Source organism: Haliaeetus leucocephalus, unplaced genomic scaffold (assembly GCF_000737465.1).
Source record: "Haliaeetus leucocephalus isolate CR32 unplaced genomic scaffold, Haliaeetus_leucocephalus-4.0 Scaffold196, whole genome shotgun sequence".
Lineage (NCBI taxonomy): Eukaryota > Metazoa > Chordata > Aves > Accipitriformes > Accipitridae > Haliaeetus > Haliaeetus leucocephalus.
The window spans coordinates 949,438-973,458 of NW_010972632.1; the positions used below are offsets into that span (position 1 = coordinate 949,438).

Here is a 24,021-nt window from a genome sequence, read left to right on the forward strand (position 1 = left end):
GGGGACAGATAATCAAAGGGTGGTTCTGAAAATTCAAGAACACTTGCGTATTTGGTGGTCATATGCTGATTGTCCCTGTAGAATCACCTTATGTTTCTTTTCTCACCACTCTTTTAGGATGCTTTTTAAAGAAAGCCGAAGTGTTCACAATCACCTCACTTCTGCTCCGTGAGTATAGTATCGACAATTTACTAGTATCTTTAGGTTGTTCATAGCATTTTTTTCTATCTTCATGCTATCTTTTTTGGATGAAGGGGAGGAAAGGGAGATATTTGGGGTTTTGTTTGAAGAGACTTCCAATGTTAAATTTTTTTTATGCTTTAATTTAGACATATAACTGTAATGTTCTTGTGGCATTATATTTTAACTCAGTTATGAAGTGGCTAGGTAACTCAAGTGGATATTCATCCTTGGATTAACGCCATTTACTCAAAGTATTTCAAAGCACTATACCTCTAATTTTGCGGTGCAGCATATTAAATTGAACTCGGAGACTGCAGTACTTCCTGCATTTTTTCTTATAAATATCTCTGTAACCACAGAAGGCTGTGTATCTTAGCTGAATTTTACCTTCTTGATTTTCAGACAACGCTATGTCCCTCTTGGGAGCTGCTCACATTCATCCAGAAATGACTTTGAATAATGCCCAAATTGCAATCTTTGTGATAAATATGATTAACATAGGATATTCTTGTACATAATAGCAAAACTGAGTGATGGTCCACCTACATTAAGGTCTTTTTTTAACCAGGCATATTCCAAGTTGCTTAGGAAAGGAGAATAAATGACCTATAAGATGTAAATCTGTTGATCCTCTTGAAGAAATAGAAATGGGAAAAGGTGTGAAATGCTTAACTTCTAAGTTGAAGCTGATGACTCATAATCCTTAATGCTGTCCTTGCTTGTGTAACTGTAGTTGGTGCTATGGTGTTCACTCACAGTGCAAAAGAACCTGGAAGTTTGTTAAATGCCTTATTGCAGCAAACATAGGTTAGATACAACTGTTTCACAGTTGATAAGCCAAAGAAACCACTTTTGGGTGGGTGGGGGGGGGGCAACTGTTTTTATGTGGTTTGAAATATAAGTCAGAACACAAAGTATACTTCTCTGTGACAAAAACATTCAATGTAAAGTGAAATTTTATAACCATTATAGGTGACTTCAGTTTAGACAAAGCTCTGCTAAGTAGAAAAACTCTTAAGATTATAAGAGGCTGAAATGACTTGATATTTTGAAGTTTCTCTAAATTGGAAAAGTAAAAAATAGCTCTCCTGATATATATCAAGTTATACCAGCAATTCAGGGAATTTTGCATCTAATTTACTTAGAGATACGTGACCAAAAAAAAGGATTAAAACTGTGCTTGTTCTTTCCTCCCTACATTTTAACACATTTTCTATTTCAAGGATCTTTTCTTATTAAAGCTGGACTCCAGTAGTCACCCTTCTAGTTTATTGGGATATAATCAGGGTAGCAGTTCAAACTAAAATGACTTGCCTTTCTTTTGTCTTCCGATGTGCATGTATCTCCTCTGTTTTAGGGCAAAGAAGAAGGTAATTCTGGCCCCCAAACCCAAAGTGAAGGTAAATGCCTATTTAGATACCTTAATTTTATATGACCATTTGATACAACCTGTTTCCTGCCTCTGATCCAGAAAAATTCTGGCAGAAGTGTTCCATCAGGAATTGCTATAAGAGCTTATTGACTCGGTGGTGTATTACTTAAAAGAAAGTGGTACAAAAGACTTCTGTATAGCTTTGTTACTTAAAGCTATATTAGTTTTTTTAAAATTGACTATGAAGAGGTACTAGTTCCAGTGAAGTTTCACATTTTTTAAACGTGTGCTGTGTGTTTGCTTTCAGCGTGTATTAAATTTGGCAACAATGGAAAAATGTGTGGTTAGGAGGATAACATAGTAAGTTGATAGAGGTTCTCATTAGACACAACTAGGTGTTGTCTTAGTTCAGTAGCAATTTTACCTAGTGATCAGATTAGCTACCCTGTTCTTCACAGCACTGATTATTCTTAACCATGTGGGGTGCTTTTATGTGGAGCAACAGCACTAGGTTTTTAAATACAAATACTGAATTAGCACACAGGACTCCAACACCTAGACATCATAGGTATCTTATATGAAAATTTCAATAGTAGATCTTGGGTTCATCTGAATTTACAGAATAATAGTATTAGACTAAAGAAGACTTTAGATCTACTCCAGAAAGGCTATTAAACCTGTCTTTTCTTATCTCTTCTTTCTCAGGACTCCAGTCCAAAGAAAGAACAGAAAACCTGTATGTCTTCAGTCAATTCCAGTTGTGCTACTCTACTGAGTTCCAGCACACCTGTCTGCACCCCAGCCAGCTCTAGCTGTACACCAGCTCCAGAGACTATCTGCTTGGATGACTCACTGGATGAAGACCTCTCTTTCCATCCACCCTCACTGGACTCTATTTCTGATGCTCTGGCAGTTATCAATAATGGTGCCAAGGGATCACCTCTTGGGTCCACCATAGACACACCAACATCCAGACCTCGCCCTGGGCTGAGGGAAGAGAAACTAGCAAGCATTATGAGTAAGTTGCCCCTGGCAACTTCAAAGAAAGTAGAGCCCACTCAAACACCCCATTCATCAAGTCTTATTGCTGGTCACACAGGGCCAGTACCAAAGAAACCCCAGGACCTAGTTCACACTGGTATCTCTTCAGGCCTTATTGCTGGATCTTCAATTCAAAATCCTAAGGTTTCCTTAGAGCCTTTGCCAGCCAAACTACTTCAGCAAGGACTACAGAGGTCAAGCCAGATCCAAGCTGCTTCCTCCTCTTCACAGACTCATGTTTCTTCCTCTAAGACCCAAGCAGCTATTTCCACCTCCTCTCAAAGAACCAAGGATGCTAATATCTTGGTATCATCTTCTGAGGCTCAAGGTGGTTCTTCCTCAACATCACAAGTGACAAAGGTGCACCAGCATTCAGCTGTACAGCAGAAATATGTATCTCCTTTACAAGCAACTATTAGTAAATCACAGACCAATCCAGTGGTGAAATTGAGTAGTAATCCCAAACTGTCTTGCTCATCACCAGTCATCAAGGCTCAAGATAAGTCTGTAGTATATCGCCTGCCTTTGTCTAATCCCTCATCTGGAAGCAGCTCTCAAGTGTCTCACCCACTGGTTTCTCGGACAACATCCAGCACCTCTACCTCTAGTAACTATTTAGCCAAGGCTATGGTGTCACAAGTTTCCTCCCAGGGTTTCAAGCCTCCCTTTTCCATGGCTGCCTCTCCCAAACCTGCTGCCTCTCCCAAGCCCACTGCATCTAAGCCCTCTGTGACACCCAAGCCCAATGCATCACCTAAATTTTCATCCAAGTCCACCTCATCCCCCAGGCCTGCAACAACACCCAGTTCTTCCAGTTCAAGTGCACTAGTTTCCCAGAGTAGTCACTCCAGCAACAACCCCCTTCATAAACAGACCAGTGGTGTAAATATCAGCAGGCAGTCTCCCACAATGAATTTGCTGCCCTCTAATCGCACCTCAGGCCTTCAGCCTGCAAAGAACCCTCAGGCTTCTTCAAAATTGCCCAACTCTTCTCCTTCTGGAACTGTTGGTAAAAGTAATTTGGGTGGAGTTGGAATGAATGTACCTGCCAGCAGATGCAGTAACCTTAACTCAAGTGGAGCTAGTAGGACTAGTCTGTCTGGGGGAGCAGGAAGTGGAACACAGGGTGCTACTAAACAATTGTCAACTCCACACAGACCATCTTCTGCCTCAGGGTCTCCAGTTGTAACAGCCAGCGTGCAGGTATGCATCTAACGAGTTTACCCTTAAACTTTAATATTTCACTCTTTCTTGCAATATCTTGATTTGAAAATGTGTCATAAATTTAATGTTTATACTTTACTAAGCATAAATGCTAATACCGATGAAACTATTTTGCACTAGTGAATAGGTATTTCCAGCTGATGTGAAATGCAAGGATCAGTGTGGAACGAATCCTCACTGTAAAATGTTGGTTGGTCTATACTGTGGAACAGAATTCACTTTTGTTTTCTTTTTTTAAGAGCACTAGAAAAGGTAAGCTTTGTGTGGCCATATTTTCAGGGGATGTGGTATTTTCTTCGTTATTGAATTTGTGTATTCTTGCATATTTACCTACTTGTAATGATGGTGGTCATATGAAAAGGTGTCTTGGTACATTTATTGCCAAGTTTCACGATTAACTTGCAAAACCAGAGTTCAGTTGCTTGTGGTTTGAGTATAATGCAAGACTTGTATTTAAAATTAGCACTTGCGAGGGCTTTTCTGTAGTATTTATGATTAAATATGTATTTTATTTTGTAGGATCTAGTCAAACTGAATGAGACACCTCATTAATATACAAATATTCTAGAAATTGAGAGACCACACTTATGCAGAACTTAATCACTGGAGATAAAACAAGTCGTACAAAACAAATATTTTGAAAATACTGGTGTTCTAAAAGTTGTGCAAACCTATGACTTACCCAGAAGACAACCTGCTTTCCCAAGTTGTACTGGGAATGATTTAATTACCGAGGTTTTAATTTGAGGCTTTCCCCTGTCTTTATTGCTCTCTCTATCCTGAAGTCTTCACTACTTAAAGTTAAGAAAAGCTGTATTGCTGTAAATTAGAGTCTTGGTGTACAGGAAATGGAACAGCTTTGTGTTTTTCTGAACAATGTACATAGCTATTGCATGGTAGTGATGTATACTCAGCTTTTAGTAATGGTTTATAATTGTTTAGCTTGCTATCAAATTTTTCTTAATGCAGCTGAATAACAGGAGGAAGATGATTTTTACAAGACACTTCTGTGGTCTTTCATGCTACTGTACCTTGTCTGTTATGGTAAACAAGAAATGTAGGCTCTGAGACAGCCTTCTCATTATTTGGGGTACTTTGAATTAAAGAAACCACAACCCATATGCTGTGTAAGGGCTACTGAGGTACCACTGAGGGCCTAGAGAAGAGCTGAGCCAGATACAGTGCAGTTTGGGTATTCTGGAAGGTGGCTGGAGGAGATAAAAAAGGGGCTACAGTGAATGGACTGGGAGCAGAGTTGATTCTTCCTGGTGCAATCAACAGAATCCGGTGGATACAATGGCTGTGATATAGAAGAAAATGTGAAATGGGTGTGGTAGTGCTTAAAGGTGACAGATGAGGGAAGTAAGTAGTATTGTGTTTGGATGATGAGATGAATTCTGGCAAACCTTCCTGTAGTTAAAGGCAAGTAATGTTTTTTTTAGAAACAGATCACCTGGGGAACAAAATGCATTTTGGCAGGCAGTAATGTTGAAGAGGACTGGAGGGGGTGTGGTAGATAATCAAATAACATGAGTGCATACTGTAATACAGCAAAATAAGGTGTGTTGGTATATAGGAGGACTGAAATCAGCTAGAGGTACTGAGCAGCATATGGTATCACGAAAATAATTATTGTGACTTTACACGTGGGTTTTTCTGACACTTCTGAAGTTACTTGGATAACCTAGAAATGGTTCAGAAGAATGGTGCAAGGAAAATAAACCATGGAATAAGCCTGTTGCTACTGTGCAGACTGAGGCTTTGTCAGTGGAGTACGTTCAAGAGAAGATTAGAATCAAATTACCTCCCAGTCAAAGTACACTGAAGGGGAAGAGACTTGTGATAACAAAGGGCTTTAGCCTTAAAGATATAATGGCTGTCAATTCCAGACTATTTGTTAGGTACAATGTATTAAGGAGTTAGCTACCCCTCTTAAAACTTTGCATAGGACTGAAAGTGAATCTCCTTTCCATTAAAGGTTTAGGGATTTAATTCCTATCTGAGATGCTATTAATCGGTCAGAAGATGAGAATGGTACCTGAGTTACTCCTTAGAATATCCTGGTCTGCTTACACTGAAGATCAGACTAGATGATTTCATGTGATAATAAAGATGTTCCTAACTAGGAAGAGCTTCCAAGAAATGTTTCCCTCCTTTCCCCTTTTGATTGACACGGTTATTTACCAGAATATAGGCTTACACCTGCTGTAGCTCCACAGAAATTTTATTCTGGAATACTCTATTAAGTTACATCTTAAGAACACAAAGCCAAAGTAATCTAGAATTCAGCAATTCTCATTTGTGATTTCCTTAAAAAGCTCTACCTACCATTAGTACTCTTGAGCAGAATCTGGCTTAGACTTCTAAGGATCTTCGTGACTCAGATTTAGAAGAGCAGGATAAACCCTTTTTATGAAGTGCTATCATAGGTGAGATAAATAGAAACATCTGAACTGCAACTCTTTTAAGGCGTTCTCGGTAGCTCTTTCCATCACTGAACTTTTCTTTTTGAGAAAGTAAGCAAGGTCTTGGCAGAGCACGTTACAAACTTCCTTCTGTTTTCAGGCATTTTACAAATCCACAGTTGAAAGATTATTGTATGGCTTTTATTTTGTTGCACAGTAAAGATTACATAGACAATGAATGGTTGTAATTTTTTGGACATAGGCTTATTGTGAAATTAGTACTTTTAAAGGCGAAAGAGAATAATCACATATGTTGAAGTTTTTAATCCTTTTTTTTTTTTCCACCTGTGGGGTAGAGTATATCTTTAGAAGCAGTTGCTCCTAAGACGACCGATACAAACACTTGCTAAGAATATCATATCTGTAATTGTTTACACTTACAGGGTTACTGTTTTAAAATATTCTGGTTTATTGTAAGCAGCAACTAACCTTTCTTTAGCTGCTTTCATCTGAACACCTTAAGACCAAAACTGGTAATAGAAACTTTATCCCTGCTAGGAGTTTTCATCACTTTGCTGTTACTGTAAGTTGATATTGGAGAACACAAGGAGACTTCATTTTAAGCTCATGTGATCATTAAAATGTTTCTAAGTTTTGGTTTTAGTTAAGGCTTACTTGTGTAAATGCACAGGTTTGAAGTCCTCTTCAGTCTGAGTCTTTTTAACTCAAATATCTAAAATATCTAAGCTTGAGTCTGATTCAAAATGCTCTCTATACTAACTGTTTTGTAGTAGATCATTAGAGAATTGAACATTAGCATATAAAATTACTATATGCATAGTGAAGGAAAGATTGTTAAACAAGAATGAGCTGCTCTAATGTTAGAGGAATTAATGCGATTTGGAGAGGGGAGAGTAATACTGTGCTTCTAAAGAACTTCAGATCTACATCTGATAATTCCATATTACTAATCTAATAGAAGATATTGCATTAGATTCTGACTGTAGACCCAGTGCACAAGGCTGATGAGAAAGACATGAGAGATGAGCCATACTGTCATGTCTGAATCTGAGATAATTGTACTTGCTTAGCAGACGAACAGTGGGAAGACCTCCTAGGTGGATAAGTGGATATTTGTTAATAGTTTAATGCACTTCTTAATAGGGCCACACTTAACATAAAATAGTCTATTCTTATCTCCTTAAAGAATACAACTCAAAGCTTTAAAATCTTGAAGTAGTCCTTTTCTTTGTACAGTCAACAGCAGGAGCATCATTACTGGCTAACGCCTCACCTCTGACTCTCATGGCATCACCCCTGTCTGTAACCAGTCAGAATGTGACGTCTGCACCATTAACTCCTTTTGGGATGCTGGGTGGCCTTGTTCCTGTGACCGTGCCCTTCCAGTTTCCCTTGGAGCTGCTTGGCTTTGGGACAGACACAGCTGGAGTGACAACCACCTCGGGATCTACCTCAGCGGCTTTCCACCACAGCCTAACTCAGAGTGAGTGGAGCTGGTTATCACACTGTGCTGTAAGGAAAGATGCATCCTGAAAATGGAAACTAAGAAGGGAAGCAATAAAGTTCTGACAGACTCAAATTTGGTTCATGAAAATCCCTACAGGAGAGTAAATGTGATTTCTTTGCTAGTAAAACTTTGTTTATGTAATTATTTAAATGTTATGAATTGCCTTTGATAAGCTTAACTTCATTGTTACATTTACAGTATGTACTTAGTTTTGAACATACTTTTTTGAGTTAACTTTTAATCCCTTATCTTTAGAAAGGCATATAGCTTAAAAGTCTCCAAATGTCACAAGACAAATAAGAAACTTAATATGCTGATTCCTTAAAATACCCTTAGCTCAGTAATCTGATATCAGACAGCTCTCTTATGAGGAAGTATCAACCAAGATGGCATTTATTTTTTTCTGATTGCTTAAAAAGAAATTCTTTAGGTTTTTAACCTGTATCAATTTTGGCCTTTCTGCTGAAGGAAGTTATATAAAGAGTTGCATTCCAATAGCGAGGCATGGTCCTTGCTCTGACTTTTGAATAACTGTATCTGAATAGGTCTGTTTCTGTTGACTTATTCCAGCCATCAGAATGGTATCGGGTATTTTATCTTTTATTGTGGAGATACATCTTCAGAAATCTGTGCAAACTAGCATGCTACTATAGCTACACTATAAAAATAAAAACTTCCTATTTCACAAAGGCTGCCTCTGTCCTTAAGATTTATTTTTCATCTTTGTTGCTCTCCTTTTTTTTCTCAGACTTACTGAAGGGTTTACAGCCAGGTGCTCAGCATGCAGCAACGCTGTCTCACTCACCTCTGCCTGCTCACTTGCAGCAAGCTTACACAGGTAAAGACACGGTATTTTTCTTATTACTTTTTTTTAATTTAAAAGTCAGATTTCTGCTCTAGACTGAAATAAAATGTATACATCAGAACCGAAACTGGTTTAGAGAAGACACAACACAGGGACAAGCTTTGGTAGCAGCGGACAATACATGTTGTATTGTAGCCATATTTTTGGAACTTGAACAATTTTTTTCTACTTGTCCTCCATGTCAGGAACAAAAAAAGTTCAAAAGTTTCAGTAATACTTTATTGTAGCAGTTTTAGAAATCAAAGTGTACAAATCCATCTACTAGGAAAAAAGGAATACTACTTACTGGCTGCTAACATGATTGTTTACCGGCTGCATAAAGTCTGCGTTGGCGAGATTTGTTTTTTCTACTCAATTTTAATTTCTCCCTTGGAGGAGAAACTGACCTTCCAGCTAGAAGCTTCTTCATGTTTCTCATAAGAGTGTGTACATGTGTGAAAAGTGTGATGGTTTCCTAATGGAAGATCTGCCTTCCCTTGGAATTTTAGTTGCATATTTTGATTGAGAAGAGATGCTTGAAATAGAACATTTCTTTTTTCTGTTTGTAAGGCTTAGAGCTAAAACACTATTATAAAGCTTTAGAAACTGCAGTTAGAGTGTACTCCTTTCTTTGCCACCTCTTGGGTTGTTTGGGTGTTGGGGTTTTTTTTGCCAGGAGAAGGAATAGGAAGGGTGGTAGTGGCTTGGTGGGGGGTCTTCATCCTGTTCTCGGAGTCCTCAGCACCAAAAAGCTGGGCAGTGTTGCTCTAAGAGGCTGTGGAAATAAGCCAATTGGCTAGTTTTGGTACAACCTTAATTTTTTGTCACAGTGCCATGGGCTGAATACTAAAAATGCTGTATTAAAATATAAAGGCTTCTAAAGAAAGACTTGATTTTTAGGGTTTTTTTCAGTAGCCCAAGTTGCTACTTACTCTTTAGAAAGATGGTATCTTCTGGTATGAAGCTGGATATCTCGGGTTTCAACAGTGCTATTTCTAATAAATGACCTACAGAGAAGATGCAAAGACTTCCACTCTATAAGCACAACCTACTTTTTGGTGATGCTAAAGCTTAACGTGCCAAATTCCTGTCTCTTGCTGTAAGATATAAAAATAAAAGTTCATTCATGCTTTTATTCTTCCCTTTCTTTTCCTGTCTCTAAACTACAGATGGAGGCCAAAGTAAAGGGGACACTAAGTTACAGCGGAAAAACCAGTGACTTCTGGACAAGCAAGGGAGCTGAAGCAGTTCTGGTTGGCTGACAGAATCTGCCCAGTTGGGAAAGTGCTTATTGTCACAGGGCTGCTGTTTCTGTCGATGTTTACATATTCTGATCCCAAGCACTGTGGTGAGAGGAAGAAGAAAAAGAAACAATACTTGATCAAAGAGAGAAGGAAAAGGAGGACTGGTCCTCCTGGTCATGCAGACTGGTCATAGTTTGATCTTGCCTAAAGAAACAAGCTTTTTTTTATCTGCTCTGATTGGCTTTTAAAAGAAATTGATCGTCAAACCCACAGCAGCACAAACTTTTTTTTTCTGGGTGATGTCCAATGAAGAGTTGAAAGCGTGAGAGAAGCTAGAATAGGTTTCTCCATCCGTTGTGTAAGGTGGAATCATCCACTTCATTAGTGCTTGAAGTGCCCAGTATAAGATTATGTGTAGGTCCTGAGCGTACTAAATGGTTGTGGACCAAAGGTTATGTAGAGTAGAAGTGGTGCTGGGATACTTTGCATTATAATTAAACCCTTACACAAGTGCAGTTTCTGATACGGGCATTTTTCCAGCTTTACAAGGCTGTTTGGCTTTAGGGAGCCTACAGATGTATGCAGTCTCATTAGACAGTTGTCTTCAAAAACAGATCTCCTGGTACATTGAGATGTGAGACACAGACTACTGGGAAATCCCTTGCTCCTTGTTTGATTTATTATATTTTTTTTTAATATAAAGATTCTTATTTAAGGGAGGAAGGAGATGGAAATTTTTCCATTTACATGAAAAGGAAACCCACATTTTATTGGTCAGACTAGCATTTCTTTCCCTTTTTTTTTTTAAAGGCACACTGATTTTTTTTTCAGTCCTTCCATTTGTTGAACTTTTTCTTTGCCTTGTGCTTATCTGCTACTGAAATTAAGGAACGTTCTATTCATGTGTTTCATAAAACACAACCAGTTCTTTACTCATTCTACATCTTCCTCATCTTTCATCTAACTCTTCCCAAAAGCCATGCGTTATACTGATTTGCTAGTTAAAGCTGATTGTGACCTATTCCAGATCCAGGTTAATACTACTTCAGGCATTAGCCAAAGAGGAGTCGTTCAAAAGTGACCAGAGGTGCCTTCTCTTCTGGGGGCTGAATGGGTTGTCTCCAGCATTTCCAGCCCCTGCTGGCCTGGGGAGTTCCTGACCTGAACTCTTCCTTGCATGGTAGCACAAGACTGCAAAGCTGGCTTTTTTTTGTTTTTTTGGATAGCAGTACATCAACTGGTTCATTTGTAAGGTTAGAAGTATCCAGCACATGTTGCACTTTCAACACGAGGACAGAACTTTGCTGTTGAGTCCCTTGCGCTGTCGGATAAAAGGTGAGAGTGGCAGAAACTGAAATAAGTCATAGGAGAAAGGAGCAAATAAAATAGTGTGATGCTCTTCTCCTTCAACCCCAAAACATTCCTTTGATCAGAGATGCTGAAACTCCTAGTAGCTAGTCTTTCCAGTAGTTTGATTTGAGATTTGAACCAGGGACTACTGGTTATCTCACACCTTCCAGAGAGACTTTTACCCATGGATAATGAATCTTCAATGTTTTTTTGCTAGATTAACTTATAGCTTTCAGGTTTCTTTTACATGTGATTTATTTTTCTTAGACCAGCCAACAATTTCTTTTCTATTTAGAGCTCATTTTAATTTTATATAAATATATATACGTGAATTTAAAATAATATATATTGTGTATTTAGTATAAAAATGTTGGGTTGAGCTCAGCAATAAATGTTTTTGCACAACACTTCTGTGAAAGACAGATTGAATTAAAAGAAGATGCATTAGTTCGTTAATTCCACTCCACAGCACCTGCCAATTAAAAGCTTTTTAGCTAGTGCTACTGTTTTGTATGTGGTGTGTTGATTAGATAAGCTTGCATCTCCATCATCAAGGTTATTTATAGTTGAAACATAAAGCTGCGTAGACTCTGGCATTCTTAATACTGTGCAAATTCTGTCAAAATACCATAAACTATTTAGAATGCAAGCTTTATCTGAATTTTTTTCCTCTTTTCTCCAGGAAGGGTTGAAGGAAGACAACTCTTTGTTTTTTGAGGCCTAACAGGTCTGGCAGGATGCTAACTCTGAACTGTGTCAAACCTGGTACTTCTTAACAATGCATGTAGCTAAGGGAGTTGCAGCAGTGAGCCATCAGGCAGCAATATATTTAAAAGACCCTGTCCTAAGAGAGTTCTACCTCTTCTATGTTTTTCTCATCAAGGCATCTCATTCAAATTGCCATCTTTTTGTCTTCATACTAAATGAAATTTTAGATTGGGAGGCTTGGAGCCCTTTATAACTACAGCACAAATTTTCTTTCAACATTCCTCTCTTCTTGGAAGTATGCCTCATCTTCAGTTGAGGAATATCCTCTAAATTTTAAGGGGGGTAGGAGTAGTCCTGTCTGTGTGGCCTACCGAGCTTCTCAGTCTTGGGAAACAAGTAAACTAATAGTTACTGTGGAAATAGGTAGTAGGATGATGAGAATAAAGATGGCCATACGTTGTTTGTGAACCCAGTTCAAACAGCCCCCCAAAGGGTAACTGGTTTTGGTCATTATGCTCCTGAGCTTCTTTGGAATCAGCAACATAGCGATGCAAGGGTCTGCGTTCCCTGTTCCCTATTCTCCCTCATGAAACCTAGCAAGGCTAAATCAAAGGAAATAATAGCGTGGCTCGCAGAGACCTTTGCAGGTAGCGTAAACAGGATGGGGAAGCAAAAGATTTCTGCAACGTCCAAATGCAAAATTAGGTAAATATTTTACTATTTTCTGCACAGCAGCTCTTCTAAAGACATTTTCCCCCCAAGTTTTTACTACTTTTTAAGGGCCTTTGTTAATAAATAAACTGTAGTTGTACATACTAAATAACCCTCAGTATTCACAAGCAATAAGAAAGCCAAGTAGAGCTGTCTTTTCCAGGCAGCAGGGCTGAACTTGGTTTGGGGACTGTATGTGAGCTAACATGTCAAGCTCGCTGAAAGCCCCAAACAAATGCAAGCAATAATTTCAAACACAGGTTTTAGATGTTAAAACCGTCTGGGTAATATTTTCTGCTACATGATCCAAAGTCCCAAAAGTCGTGTTAGCTATTTTAAATCCTTTGGAGACACTTGCAAAGAAAGGCAGCAGGCTAGATGAAAAACAGGCTGCAAGGTTTCCTGATACCTTGAACTATAACTGCAATGTTCTCCCACTCCAAGATGCAAATGGCCTAAATCACTTTGTCCAGCCTTCTCTGTTGATTTGAGATACGTGACTAATACCGATCAACTAAGTCACAAGTGTGGATGCTGTGGGTTTCACATCTGTTTTCTGCTAATCAGAAGTAACTTTTAATTACCTGGGTTCTGCTTCTTGTTTGAATCCGATCAAAGTTGTCTGATGCACAGATTTGGGGGTGGGACAGGTGCCAAGAGCCTGCTTCCTTCCCACAGTCCCATCACCTGACCCTTCCTCCACACTCCTTCTCCACTTGGTGCAAGACCCTTGAGGACATGAAAACAGAGAAAACCTGCAACTCTCCCAAGCTGCCATCAGTTGTGTGAACCATTAACCCTCTGGGAGTCATCTTGGACTCCAACTAACTTTTATCACATTTGCTGCTACATTCATAAAATGAACTTTTGGCTGTATTTATTAGCAAATCTTAATCTAGTTTACAGGTTTTTTTGTTTTCTTTTGAGTAGTTTTTGCCCACAGATGGATTAGAAGTGTTGGGGTGTTTGGGTTGGTTTGGGGGCTTTTTTTTTGGTTGGTTTTTGTTTTGGGTTTTTTTGAGTGAATTGGTGAAGGCACAGTGGTCCCTCTTCTGCTCTTGTTTTGGATTTTTTTGAAGATGGAATTGCAGGGAAAACCTGCAGCCAAGCCAAGCTAAGCTGTGGAAGGCTTCTTTCCATGCCTAACTTTCATCTTTTGTTCAATTGGGGTGGGCGGGGAGGGGGAAATCATTAAAGGGACACTTGCTTTTTGTTTGGGTTTGGTTGTTTTGTTTTCTTTTTTCCATAAAATGAACCAGAAGGTGAAAGCAGTAGATAAATGATTGATTAATTAACACTTTATGCAATTTTAATTTTATAGAAATTAAAAAAGGTTGGTAGATTTTGATTGGTCCTAGCTCTGGTGAAATGGCTGTTACCCTCCATGACTGACTTGATTCAGGCCTTTGTCCTTTGTTTAAGTGCCTTTTTTATTTTATTTTATTTCCCTACCCTCTTTAAACTGTTCTCAGAGATCCTGAAGTGCTGGAAGGCATTTTGGAGGAGAATCTTAAGCTTGCCAAGATGGCTTTATGCTGTTATACTATTTTTTCCCTTTTGTAAAGAAAAAAAAAAGTGTGTAACGTGTGTAACTTCATAGCTGCTGTACCATGGTGTTGGTTCTGTGTGCTTGTGTGTTCTTTCTTTCTCACACTCACACACGTGCACACACACACACATACAGCAATATTCCTGAGAAACCTGTTCATCCTCCTACATTCTGCTGGCTCTGTTAAACACTTAAAAGGTGAACACTCGTGCAAAGATGGCAGTACAATAAAAGAGTGTGTGTGTGAGTGTGCGTAAATGTGCATGAGAGAAAGGAAGTGGCTAACAGGAATGAAACTTTTTGCATTTTTCTCTAAAGGTTTTGAATTTGGATCTTAATTAGGTCACAAGTAAAACATTATGGGCCCTGTCTGGCAACCTTATCGAATACTGGACCACTTCACACAATTACTGAGTCTGAGGCAAAGACGTGTGGCTGACAACCCCAAGGAGGTGGGGGGAAAGAAGGTTAAAATAAACAGCTTGCAACAAGTTTGAGTTGAGATGAATTGCAAGGAATCGTGTGTGTGGTTAGTCACATCTGGTTGACACCAGTTATTGCAAGGATTCTCACATTCACCAAAGCTGTCACTTCTGCCATGCATCATTTGTAAGAAGGAGTTTGGTAAAAACTGCAGGAGTGCAGCTGCTAATTGATGTTAAATCTGGCTATGCTTCACATGCTGCCTAAAGCATTCACCATGAAGTACTTTTCTAGTTGTACTTTTTCTCAGTTTATTGAGATTTCATTAACAGTTTGTTCTCTTAACCCATGAACTTGCTGTTCATTATATTGTTAGCTGCAAGTGAACCTTCATAATAGTGTCTGTGCTTGTTTCCTCGTTCTCTGACAAAATTAGCAATCTGCAATAGATCATCGTGATTTTTAACAATTCTGTGCCGAGGATCTAACTAACTTATGATTATTATAAACATGCATACCTGAAATTAGCAATAAATTTGTTGATCGAGTGCTAAACTTAAGGTAACATACATACGCATCGCTAGACTGTGCTAGTTCTGTGATGTGCTTCCCCTGGGGAAGAGCTAATTTTGAGTTGCAGTATGAAAAGGAAACATTTTTACTTTCCAGAATGGGAATGGAATGAAGAGTCCTTCCTAGGTGGAGAGTTGATCTAGAGAGCAGAAGATAAGATACCAAATACAGTATATTCCTGTGGCAGAGAATAGCCTAACTGCTATCTCAGTTCTTGGCTTGTCTTCACATGTTTGAGTGAACCTGTTTATGTAAACTAGGCCATAGATGGATTTCTTCTACTGATCTAATGGTGCCAGTCAAAGAGAGGACTATTGCTGGCAGCTCAGCCAATTGGAGCGATAGTGAGGGTGCTTCTTAATCTGCCTTAGGTGCATCAGTGAAGTTACTTCAGTGGAGTTTGCCACATCTGCCTGTGGCAGTAAACTGAGCTATCCTGGCTCTTATGTTGCTGTTTAATTCATTTTGGGCACACATGCTCTTTATCATAGGCTGATCTGTGAGATGGGGAATCTACAGCTGGTGATGATGGTTGACTGTTGCAGTCTTTTTTAACAAATGTAGCTGTTTTGAAAATCTGTGTCTGTCTACTGCTTAAGAAATCACTGCCAAAATAAGCAGCTAGAAGTATGCTCACTGGGCCACTGGAAAGATAACCGTTATGTGGGGGAATGCTTGCTTTGTGGAAACTTCTGGTGTGGCTTCATCATCCTTTTTCTACGACCTGGTGATCCCTTCCTGCTGTAATAGCCTTTTGGGGCCATAGAAAGCCCTGCTGCTGCTATGAGTTACGCTGAGAAATCGGCATGGCCTGGAACTGGCCTGAAACTGGGGAAGTACAAAGATTCCCTACAGCTGTTTTTGCACACTTCTCATAAATAAAACTGTGCTAATATCAGTAGTCACAGATATAGGTCTGTATTTTGTAGCCATTTTTGACAGCTATAATTCTACAGAGCACCTCTGGAAAAAAGAATACATGTTTTGTATCTAGAAGTGAATTTCAGTCTCTTCCCTTGCCATCATCTCCTGCTTAAATAATAACCATTAACTACTAAGTTTTTCTTCATGGTGAAGTAATTCAAAGCAAGCAGTATACACTGTTTGACTCCTGTTGTGCTCAATACTAAGGGTTTGTTGGGTTTTGTTTTTGTTTTTGCCCAGCAGTGTGTGCAGATGTATTTTATCAACAGATAGTTATGTTTGTTACTGTCTAGTACCAAGAGAAAAAGGGAAGGAGAGAATCAACCAAAACGAGTCAGGAAATACCATCGTAGGCCAAACTTAAGTAGCTGCTGAGGCAGCCAGAGCTTCTTTGAGACTTAGCAGATTTCACCTGGGGAGTGGGGGAAGAAACTTTCTTGTGTTCTCAGCTTTTTCCAGATAAGGCCTTAGTTTGATTAATAGTCACTAATATCAACTATGCAGATAAGTATTTAAGTGTTTCAGTGTTACATGCATTCCTTCCCCCAGCTACCCCTCTTAACACATGTTGAAGTTTTACCCAAAGAAAATGGAATATTTTTTGAATGTCTGTACTCCAGAAGTCTTTTTTGCTAATGTGAAGAAAGAAATTTGTATTTTACAAAAGAAACCCTTTCACTGGTGCAACACCTAGTGTCAAGTGTCATGAAGTTGCTTCGAGAGGGAAGCTAAAATCACCTCTTGTGACAGGTTTTAGTCTGAGAGTTTTTTAGAATATTCAGCTCTCAAAATTGGTTTAAGAAGCCACAGCAATGTTTTTTAATGTACAGATTGGATTTGGGGAGAAACTAATGAGACATCCCAGGTTTCCTTCCAGTATCAGAAGTGAATTAAATCAATTTCTCACTTAAATGAAGTTGCTTCTAAACAAGGGGAGTTATCGGCTACACAGTAGCTGGGTCTTTAAATAAAAGCTAAATCGTGATCCCCAGGTATTTCTCAGTGATCTTTTAGTCTTGTTGTATGTAACTACAAATAACAATTTAGCTCTGAGGTGAGAACTGTAGTGTGTGTTTTATTGCCGGTGATCCCATCACGTAGCAGTTAGTACCATGTTCTTGCATAGTTCTCAAGATCCATACTGGAAGTAGATGGAGAAATTTTATTTTTGGACTACTGTTTAAAAAACTTAAAAAATTAACTACTGCTTTTTACCCCCAAAAGTCTACTGAGCAGTGTTATATTTTAGCAGTTAAACTAGTACCCTTGTTATGTGATTTGTCTCTTTGTAGTCTTCTTTTACTGAGGGTTAGAAGCATTTCATGAGTAATCCTGAAAATGTTGGCATTCTCTAGCTTAAAGTCAGGTGCTTATAATAAAGGGGCATCTGTGATGATAACCTCTGATGATACAAAAGCACTATGTTCAGAATATTTCACTGGAAAAAGAAAAACAAAAACACAAAACAGGTGTGGGTGCAATTCCCTTTAGTTCTGCCAGATAAAGAGGCTCAGTCAAGAACAGAGCATCCAACTACCTGCCTGCATGGCTAATGGTAGTGGGGATCATTCCCTCGACAGAGGTTTGGCCTCAGTATCCTTTGTTTAGTGTCAGTTTTAGTGTGTGTGTATATATATATATGTGTATATATATATATATGTGTATATATATATATATATAAAAGCAAGTTTGGATATAGCCAGCTTAACTCTACCCGACTTGCTGTGATCCCCAAGACAATGAAAGGCTGAGAAACAGATAGACAGAGTGTTTTCCTGCCTTTCACTAGGTAGCTCAGAACAAACAGCTGGCCGTGTGTTTTGTTATAAATGAATGTTAAATCACAGCTAGAATTCTTTGCATTCCTCAGCTTCAAACAAAGGAATGCACAGTTACTACGAGATGGCAAACCTGTTTGAGTAGGTGATTCCTGTGATGCTTTACTCAGTCCAGCATGAATTTGTGGGTCATCTTCCACCTTTTAATACTCGTGTATTTCGGATCATAGGGCTTAGTGATGGAGAGAGGATCCTAACAGCTGTATGCTTACCTGATGAGCTCTCCAGAGAAACTCCCCTGTGAAACGCTCCCCTCTTGTGACAGCAAGCCTGAACAACCAAATGCAGCTACATTTGGGTAGTTAGCACCACTTTCATTTGGATTTTTAGGGAGGTGTGTTCCAATAACTTCAAGGGATACTGTGTTTTAAATGTGTGATTTCATTCCTCTCTCCTTATAAAACTGAACCTGAACGCAAGTTTTGAGTTGTTGGGGTTTTTTGTAATAATCTCAGGACCTGAAAGATTGTAGCATTTAGTGTGTCTTAAAAATGATGTACTGTACCAGCCATGGATTTTTGTAAATACACCTGTCTCCCTTTTTTCTATTTTAATTTTTTAAAAGTGTGTAAGGCTCTTTGCCGGAGGAACTGGTGCCTGCTTAATTTCCATCCTGAACTGAAGCAGGAAAAGGAAGAAGCTGCTGCCACAAAAGCCCGCATCAGTTCCAAATGTGTGTATTGTTCTGGTCAGTTTAATGGCTGTTAAGTCTTTTGTTAGTTGGGAAGGGGGTTTGTTCCCCCGCACCTTCCCAGTTGGGGCTAGCAGAGCCCTAGCAGGGAGACCAATTTTAACTCTGTTCAGTGTGACTACTTTATGTGTTCACTCCTTCCAGATACTCAGGTTTGCTATCCCTGAGAAGTTGGATGTTTTCAGAGGTCAGGACTATTGGCCCTCTGCAAGAACAGCTAGAGAGCATTTCTCATTTCACCAGTGCTTTGCCCCAAACACAGTTACAGGGTTTGTATCCTGCAAACCTTGCAGATGATGCCACCTCCACCTGTTCCGAGAGGGACTTGCCCTTTTATTTTCTGCTTTCCTGAATGGAGTGCAAAGATGTTTTTTGGCAGCAGACTTTGCTCTGGGATCCAACCGTGCCAGCAGAGCCCTGTTCTGCCGTAGGAGCCTTACTCAACTTGGTGTAACTGTTCCCTGTCCCTAACTGCGACAGGCTTTTTTTCATGAGTGTACTTTTTTTTGTCATGTGTCTGTGCTGTATTAAATAAAGAGGAATGTACATACTATCTGTCTCCGTGATTTCTCACAAAAATAACGGTGTAAAAAGGTTTCACTTGAATTGTTGTCACTTGGGCCTTTTTGTTGGGTTTTTCATTGTTGGGGGGGGGGGGGGCTTTCTTCAGTCAGGGCAACCACAAAGGCAAGGGAGATACTACGAGCAAGGAGCAGCATTTTAAAACTCGGACGATTAGTACACGAGGGAACTCGTCCCTTTTCAGTTTGTCATTCCAAGGCAAAGTCCGGCGTCCCGGCCTGCTGTACGAGCTGAGGGAAAGCTGCCGCCTCCCTTCCAGGCCGGACTGCCGCCATCTCCAGCGACAGTCCCACCCCGCGCTCCCAGCGGCTACGCGGCAGGCGTCTTCCGGTTCGCGAGCCGCGCGCGTAGCGGCCTTGCCCAGTCAGCACCCTTCAACACCCGCCATAAAAGAGGGGCGGGGACAGGAGAGAAGTAACGACAGAGAGAAAATGATTTCGCGGCAGCCCCAGTGGCCTAATGGATAAGGCATTGGCCTCCTAAGCCAGGGATTGTGGGTTCGAGTCCCATCTGGGGTGGGCTTTTTTCCCCCCCTCCCTCTCTCCTTTTCTTTCTTTCTTTCTTTCTCTCCTTCTTTCTTCTTCTCCTCTCTCTCCTCCGGCCGAGTCGAGTCGGCCCCACCCCGCACCACCTCTACAACGGTCAAACTGCGCTGGCTTTCCACACCGCAAGCCCCGGGCTCCCTCTGATGTCTGAGCGTCCCCCGTTGGTTCTAACGAGCTGTAAAGCGTTTTAAGACCGGAGACCTCAGAGGCACGCGTGGGCTGCTCGGGGCGGTGGGGGGGGGATACGGGCCCTTCGGCTGCCTCCCGCCATCCCGCCCCGCTACCTTCGGCCGCTGCCCAGGTCCCACGCGCGCGCGGGCCGCTCCTCCACCAACCCAACGACCCGGGGAAGGAGGGGGGCGCGAGGTGCGCGCACGGGCCTCGGGACGGCCTCGCCTCGGCGCTGGACCTTCGGCACGTGGCCTCCACTGACTGCAGGAGGCGGGGGGGGGGGGGGGGGGGGTTTTAGGGGAATGCGGACGTTCGCCTCGGCGCTCGATAGCCCGCGTCTCCTCCGCGTTCCCCCCGGCCGAGGTTGAAGCCGGCGCGCGCCGGCCGCTTCCTTATTGGCCGTCGCGGCGAGGCGGCCGCGCTCGATTGGTCGGCGGGGCTGGGAGGGGTGTAAGATGGCGGCGCTGGGCTCACCGCTGCGGACCTTGCGCGGGCTCCTGCGCGAGCTCCGCTACGCCGGCGGCCGGGCGGGCCGCCCCTACCGCGACACGCCGGCCTACCAGCACGTCGTCGCGGCATTCCGCGCCCACCGGGTACGGGCGGGCTTCCCGCAGCCCCCACCGCCCGCCTCCTCCTGCCGCCGCCGGGGAGGCGAGGCGGGAGCGCCCCTGCCCGCGGCCGCGCAGCCCGGCGCGGAAGGTGAAGCGTCCCGGGCTTGTTCCCTCCGCTCCGCAGGTCACCAGCGAGAAGCTGTGCCGGGCCCAGCAGGAGCTGCACTTCCAGGCTGCCACCTACCTCTGCCTGCTCCGCAGCGTCCGGGAGCATGGGGCCCTGCACCAGGAGTACCACGGCAAGGGGGAGCGCTCGCCCGAGGAGGTCGCCGGTCTGGTGGGCTTCAGGTTGCCTCAGCAGCCGGGAGGGAAGGGCTGAGGTGCCTCTCCTGTGGTACCCATCTATTCCTGAATAAATATCCTAGAAGTACCGAAACGGCCTGGGTTTTCTAGCTTGCGGTCTCTGTCGGTCGCAGGTTGCAAGAGCCATAGCTGAGAATCCCCCTCTCGATTTATCAAGTGTACCAGACCCACCCTTTCAATCTGAACCTGCAGTGTGACAGGCAGCCTCCACACAACGAGAGAAAGGCTGTTCGTAGTGGAAAAACATGACAGCCTTCACCGCTAAACTGTTTTGTCTAAGGAGTTGCATGGGTTGTTGGTTCCCACCCCCCCCAATCTGTAGGAAAGAGAATTTGCCCTTACTGTAGGTTTTGCCAGCCACCTTCTGCCTGGGGGGGATTTCTTGCTCTCCCAAAAGTGAAGGTGCTTTCTTTGGAACATTAGTGGATTCTGGCGAGCACTGCAGTAGCACAAACCTCCTTCATCTTGAAGAGTCTGGGTTTTCCTTGGTGGTGAGCTCGTGGTAACAATTCAGAGACAAATACTACTTTGAATTACTAATGAATTAAGTAGTATTTCTCAGTGTCTCTGAGCGGTCGACTGTGACTGTAGGCTTCCTGTGCTGCTCTTATACACCACGAATCTCAGAAAAACTTCACTAGGCCGTGAACTGATGACTGCCAGTTACACTAGATACACATACCAGGCTGCTGTTTTCTTGCTTGTCTTGCAATCTGGAACAGCAAGTTTCTTTTTATAAGAAAAGAAATACTGGCTTGAATCGTTGCTACCCTCTTCTCAGAAGAGGGCTGAATTATATGCAAGATACATAAGAAATCCATAATAAGGGTGACTTTATAACATCTAAAAAATGTGAGGCTTGTTTACGTGGGGGAGGACCTATAAGCAAGGCTAGCAAAAGTCCTTGGGTTTTTTTATTACCAGGGAAAACAAAGTATTTTGTCAGAAAAGAACTCCAAATAGATTTTCTTCATCTAAATGTTTATATTTTCCTTCCCCTGCAATTAAAGCTTGGGGATAGTTTAATCCCCAAAGTATAGTGGATAGGCAAAATAGATCCTTAAAGCTGGAGAGATTTGGGCTATTTAGGTAAGGTAAGGAAATGTGAACTACAATTTTTAAGGTTCTGTACACCAAAAATCTAGTTTGTAATTCCTGCAGTGTCTCACTAGTTAAACAGTGGTGGTTTTTTTGAAAAGTGTTGATATCACAGGTGCAAAAGTACCAACCTATTTGCAGCTCAGTAGATGAAAGTTATGGGAAGTCACCATACCCCGAGAATGGGTGCGACACATTCGTTGTTCTGAGTTATTTAACGCAGCCGCTGCACAATGCAGTGTACTTTCCAGGTGGAGTAAAGGTTCGCTCCATCTGAAGTCTGTGGTATATTACCCCAGAAGAAAAATAAATGGCTCACTGAAGCCAGTTCTGGAAGAAAAGCTGAAATTTGGCCAGAAATAGATGGAAACAGCAATCTCTGCTCTTTTTAAAAAGACTACCAGGAGCTAAAGGTTGTACTGCGTGGGTACGAATATCAGCTAAAATGTCTCCATAGGGAAAATTTCAGCCTGTATCTGTATCGCTTCCAGTTATGTCCCTTTCAATCCAAAGTAACGTAATGACTTACAAATGGAAATGTCTATGTTAAAGAAAACACAGCCAGGATGTGTTCTGAATGGCTGAGAAGCACTGGGTAGGGGAATCTTTTCCTACACCTGTTCCAGAGGACTCCTGTTTGAGCCTAGCATCTTCCCTTGTGAAATCCAGATAATCGCAAAGTTGTAGAGTTTTTTTAACGGCTTTTCACGTTGCCTTTTCTCTCCCGTATTACGTTAACCTTAAAAGCTGAACGTGACCCCCCGGCTGTGGACAGCTAGAACTGATCCTCGTTACAGTCATCGACGGCCCCTGGGCACTAGATGGCAACACGGCGGCGAAGGAGGGGATAGTCACAAAACGCAGGCGTTAAGATTGATCGAAACGGTGAATGTATTTTCTTCCCAGACTGGATCTTGGTGCTCCGTGAGCCGAGCTAGCTGCAACACGTAACTTCGGCTTTAAGGGCGGTTCTCTACAAAGCGGGTGTTACGGCAGCTCTTCTCACCGATGCAACTCTTAACCGCGCTGGACAGCTGGCGCCATCGAAACGGCGCCGGGCGGCCGCCAAACGACGGAAACAGTGTTGAAGCCTATTCCCTCAGCTGGGGCTCGGCCGCGCGGGCCCGTTCCCCCCCGCCCCGATGCCGAGGCCCGCCCGCGCCTTTAGGAACTCGCTCCCGCCGCACAGCCCGGGCTGCCCTCCCGCTCCCCGTGGGCTCCCGCTCAGCCACGTGCTCTGGCACGTTAGAACCAACCGTCGCGGGGCCGCTCCGCTGGGCTCTCCCCTCAGAGAGGGACGGACGCGCCGCACGTGGCGCTGCCCGCCTTCCCCCGCCGGCAGCGGAGCCCAGCGGCCCCGGCCCCGCCCCCGCCGGCTGCCGCTCGCGGCGAGCGCGGCCGCTGCCGACCCGGAGAGCGGGACGTCACAGCGGCTACGCGGGGCCATCCGGACAATCAGCGCGCCCCAGGGGGCCCAGCCCGGCGACCCAATCAGGGTCCTCGCTGCGCGGTGCGTCACCGGCCGAAAAACGCGCGCTGCGGCCAATCAGCGGGCGCCAAGGTCCGTCCGCGCTTGCGTCACGGAGCGGACGAGGGGGCCCCAGGGCGCATGCGCGCGGGTTTCCGTTACCGCTGGCGCGCGCACGCGTGGCGGGCGTGAGAGGAAGCGGGAGGAGCGGAGGGGGGAGGGGAGAGGCGAGGCGGCGGCGGCACCACCACCACCACCACCACCACCACCACCGAGGCCGGCTTCCCGCTCCGCCTTCCCGCTCCGCCTTCCTGCTCCGCCTTCCACCTCCGCCTTCCACCGGCAGCGCCAGACAGAGGCAGCGCCCGCTTCTCCACTCCCCTCCCCCCCGCGGCGTCGGGAGAGCGGGTCGGCCCGGGCCCGCCAGTGACGCGAGGGGGAGGGCTGAGCGCCGCGCCGGGCCTCGGGCCTTGTAGGCCGCTGTCGGCGTGACTCGGCCGGGCCGGCCCCTCGCGCGCTCAAGATGTCGGCGCAGGCCCAGATGCGCGCCATGCTGGACCAGCTCATGGGCACGTCCCGGGACGGTAAGTGCCCCCCGGCCGAGGAGGGGGGAGGTGGGGAGGCGGAGCCGCCGA

General features: G+C 43.2%; 3 protein-coding genes and 1 non-coding gene across 6 annotated transcripts in view; all 4 read left to right on the forward strand.

The window, feature by feature from the left end:
• Window positions 1-10,526, forward strand: part of UBN2 (ubinuclein 2) — a gene marked incomplete at its 5' end in the record, with an annotated part of 48,488 nt that extends 37,962 nt beyond the window's left edge. The window contains 6 exons of the mRNA XM_010565861.1: window positions 118-168; window positions 1,541-1,583; window positions 2,261-3,799; window positions 7,483-7,729; window positions 8,502-8,591; window positions 9,767-10,526. Of these exons, the coding sequence (XP_010564163.1) occupies window positions 118-168; window positions 1,541-1,583; window positions 2,261-3,799; window positions 7,483-7,729; window positions 8,502-8,591; window positions 9,767-9,816 (2,020 nt within the window). The remainder of the gene's footprint in view (window positions 1-117; window positions 169-1,540; window positions 1,584-2,260; window positions 3,800-7,482; window positions 7,730-8,501; window positions 8,592-9,766) is intronic.
• A 9,109-nt stretch (window positions 10,527-19,635) lies between these two features.
• Window positions 19,636-19,708, forward strand: TRNAR-CCU. Its single transcript has one exon. It is a non-coding gene; the product is annotated as a tRNA-Arg (tRNA).
• Window positions 19,709-20,361: 653 nt separating this feature from the next.
• On the forward strand, window positions 20,362-20,893 carry LOC104830735 (chromosome unknown open reading frame, human C7orf55). Its single transcript, XM_010565853.1, has 2 exons — window positions 20,362-20,499; window positions 20,642-20,893. Exons 1-2 carry the CDS (start codon window positions 20,362-20,364, stop codon window positions 20,834-20,836), a joined length of 333 nt encoding a protein of 110 aa, XP_010564155.1. The 3' UTR covers window positions 20,837-20,893.
• A 2,833-nt stretch (window positions 20,894-23,726) lies between these two features.
• Window positions 23,727-24,021, forward strand: part of LOC104830736 (putative RNA-binding protein Luc7-like 2) — a 29,472-nt gene continuing 29,177 nt past the window's right edge. The window contains exon 1 of one of the 3 annotated variants that reach the window (XM_010565854.1): window positions 23,727-23,970. In XM_010565854.1, the coding sequence (XP_010564156.1) occupies window positions 23,910-23,970 (61 nt within the window). In that variant the 5' untranslated portion in view covers window positions 23,727-23,909. The remainder of the gene's footprint in view (window positions 23,971-24,021) is intronic. The other 2 variants (XM_010565855.1, XM_010565856.1) reach the window with 2 other exon arrangements.

Excerpts from the sequence above, each read along its gene's own strand:
- LOC104830735 (XM_010565853.1), top strand. The coding sequence starts at position 20,362 with ATGGCGGCGCTGGGCTCACCGCTGCGGACCTTGCGCGGGCTCCTGCGC. Across the intron at positions 20,500-20,641 it reads CGGCATTCCGCGCCCACCGG|GTCACCAGCGAGAAGCTGTG; the intron begins GTACGGGCGGGC and ends TCCGCTCCGCAG.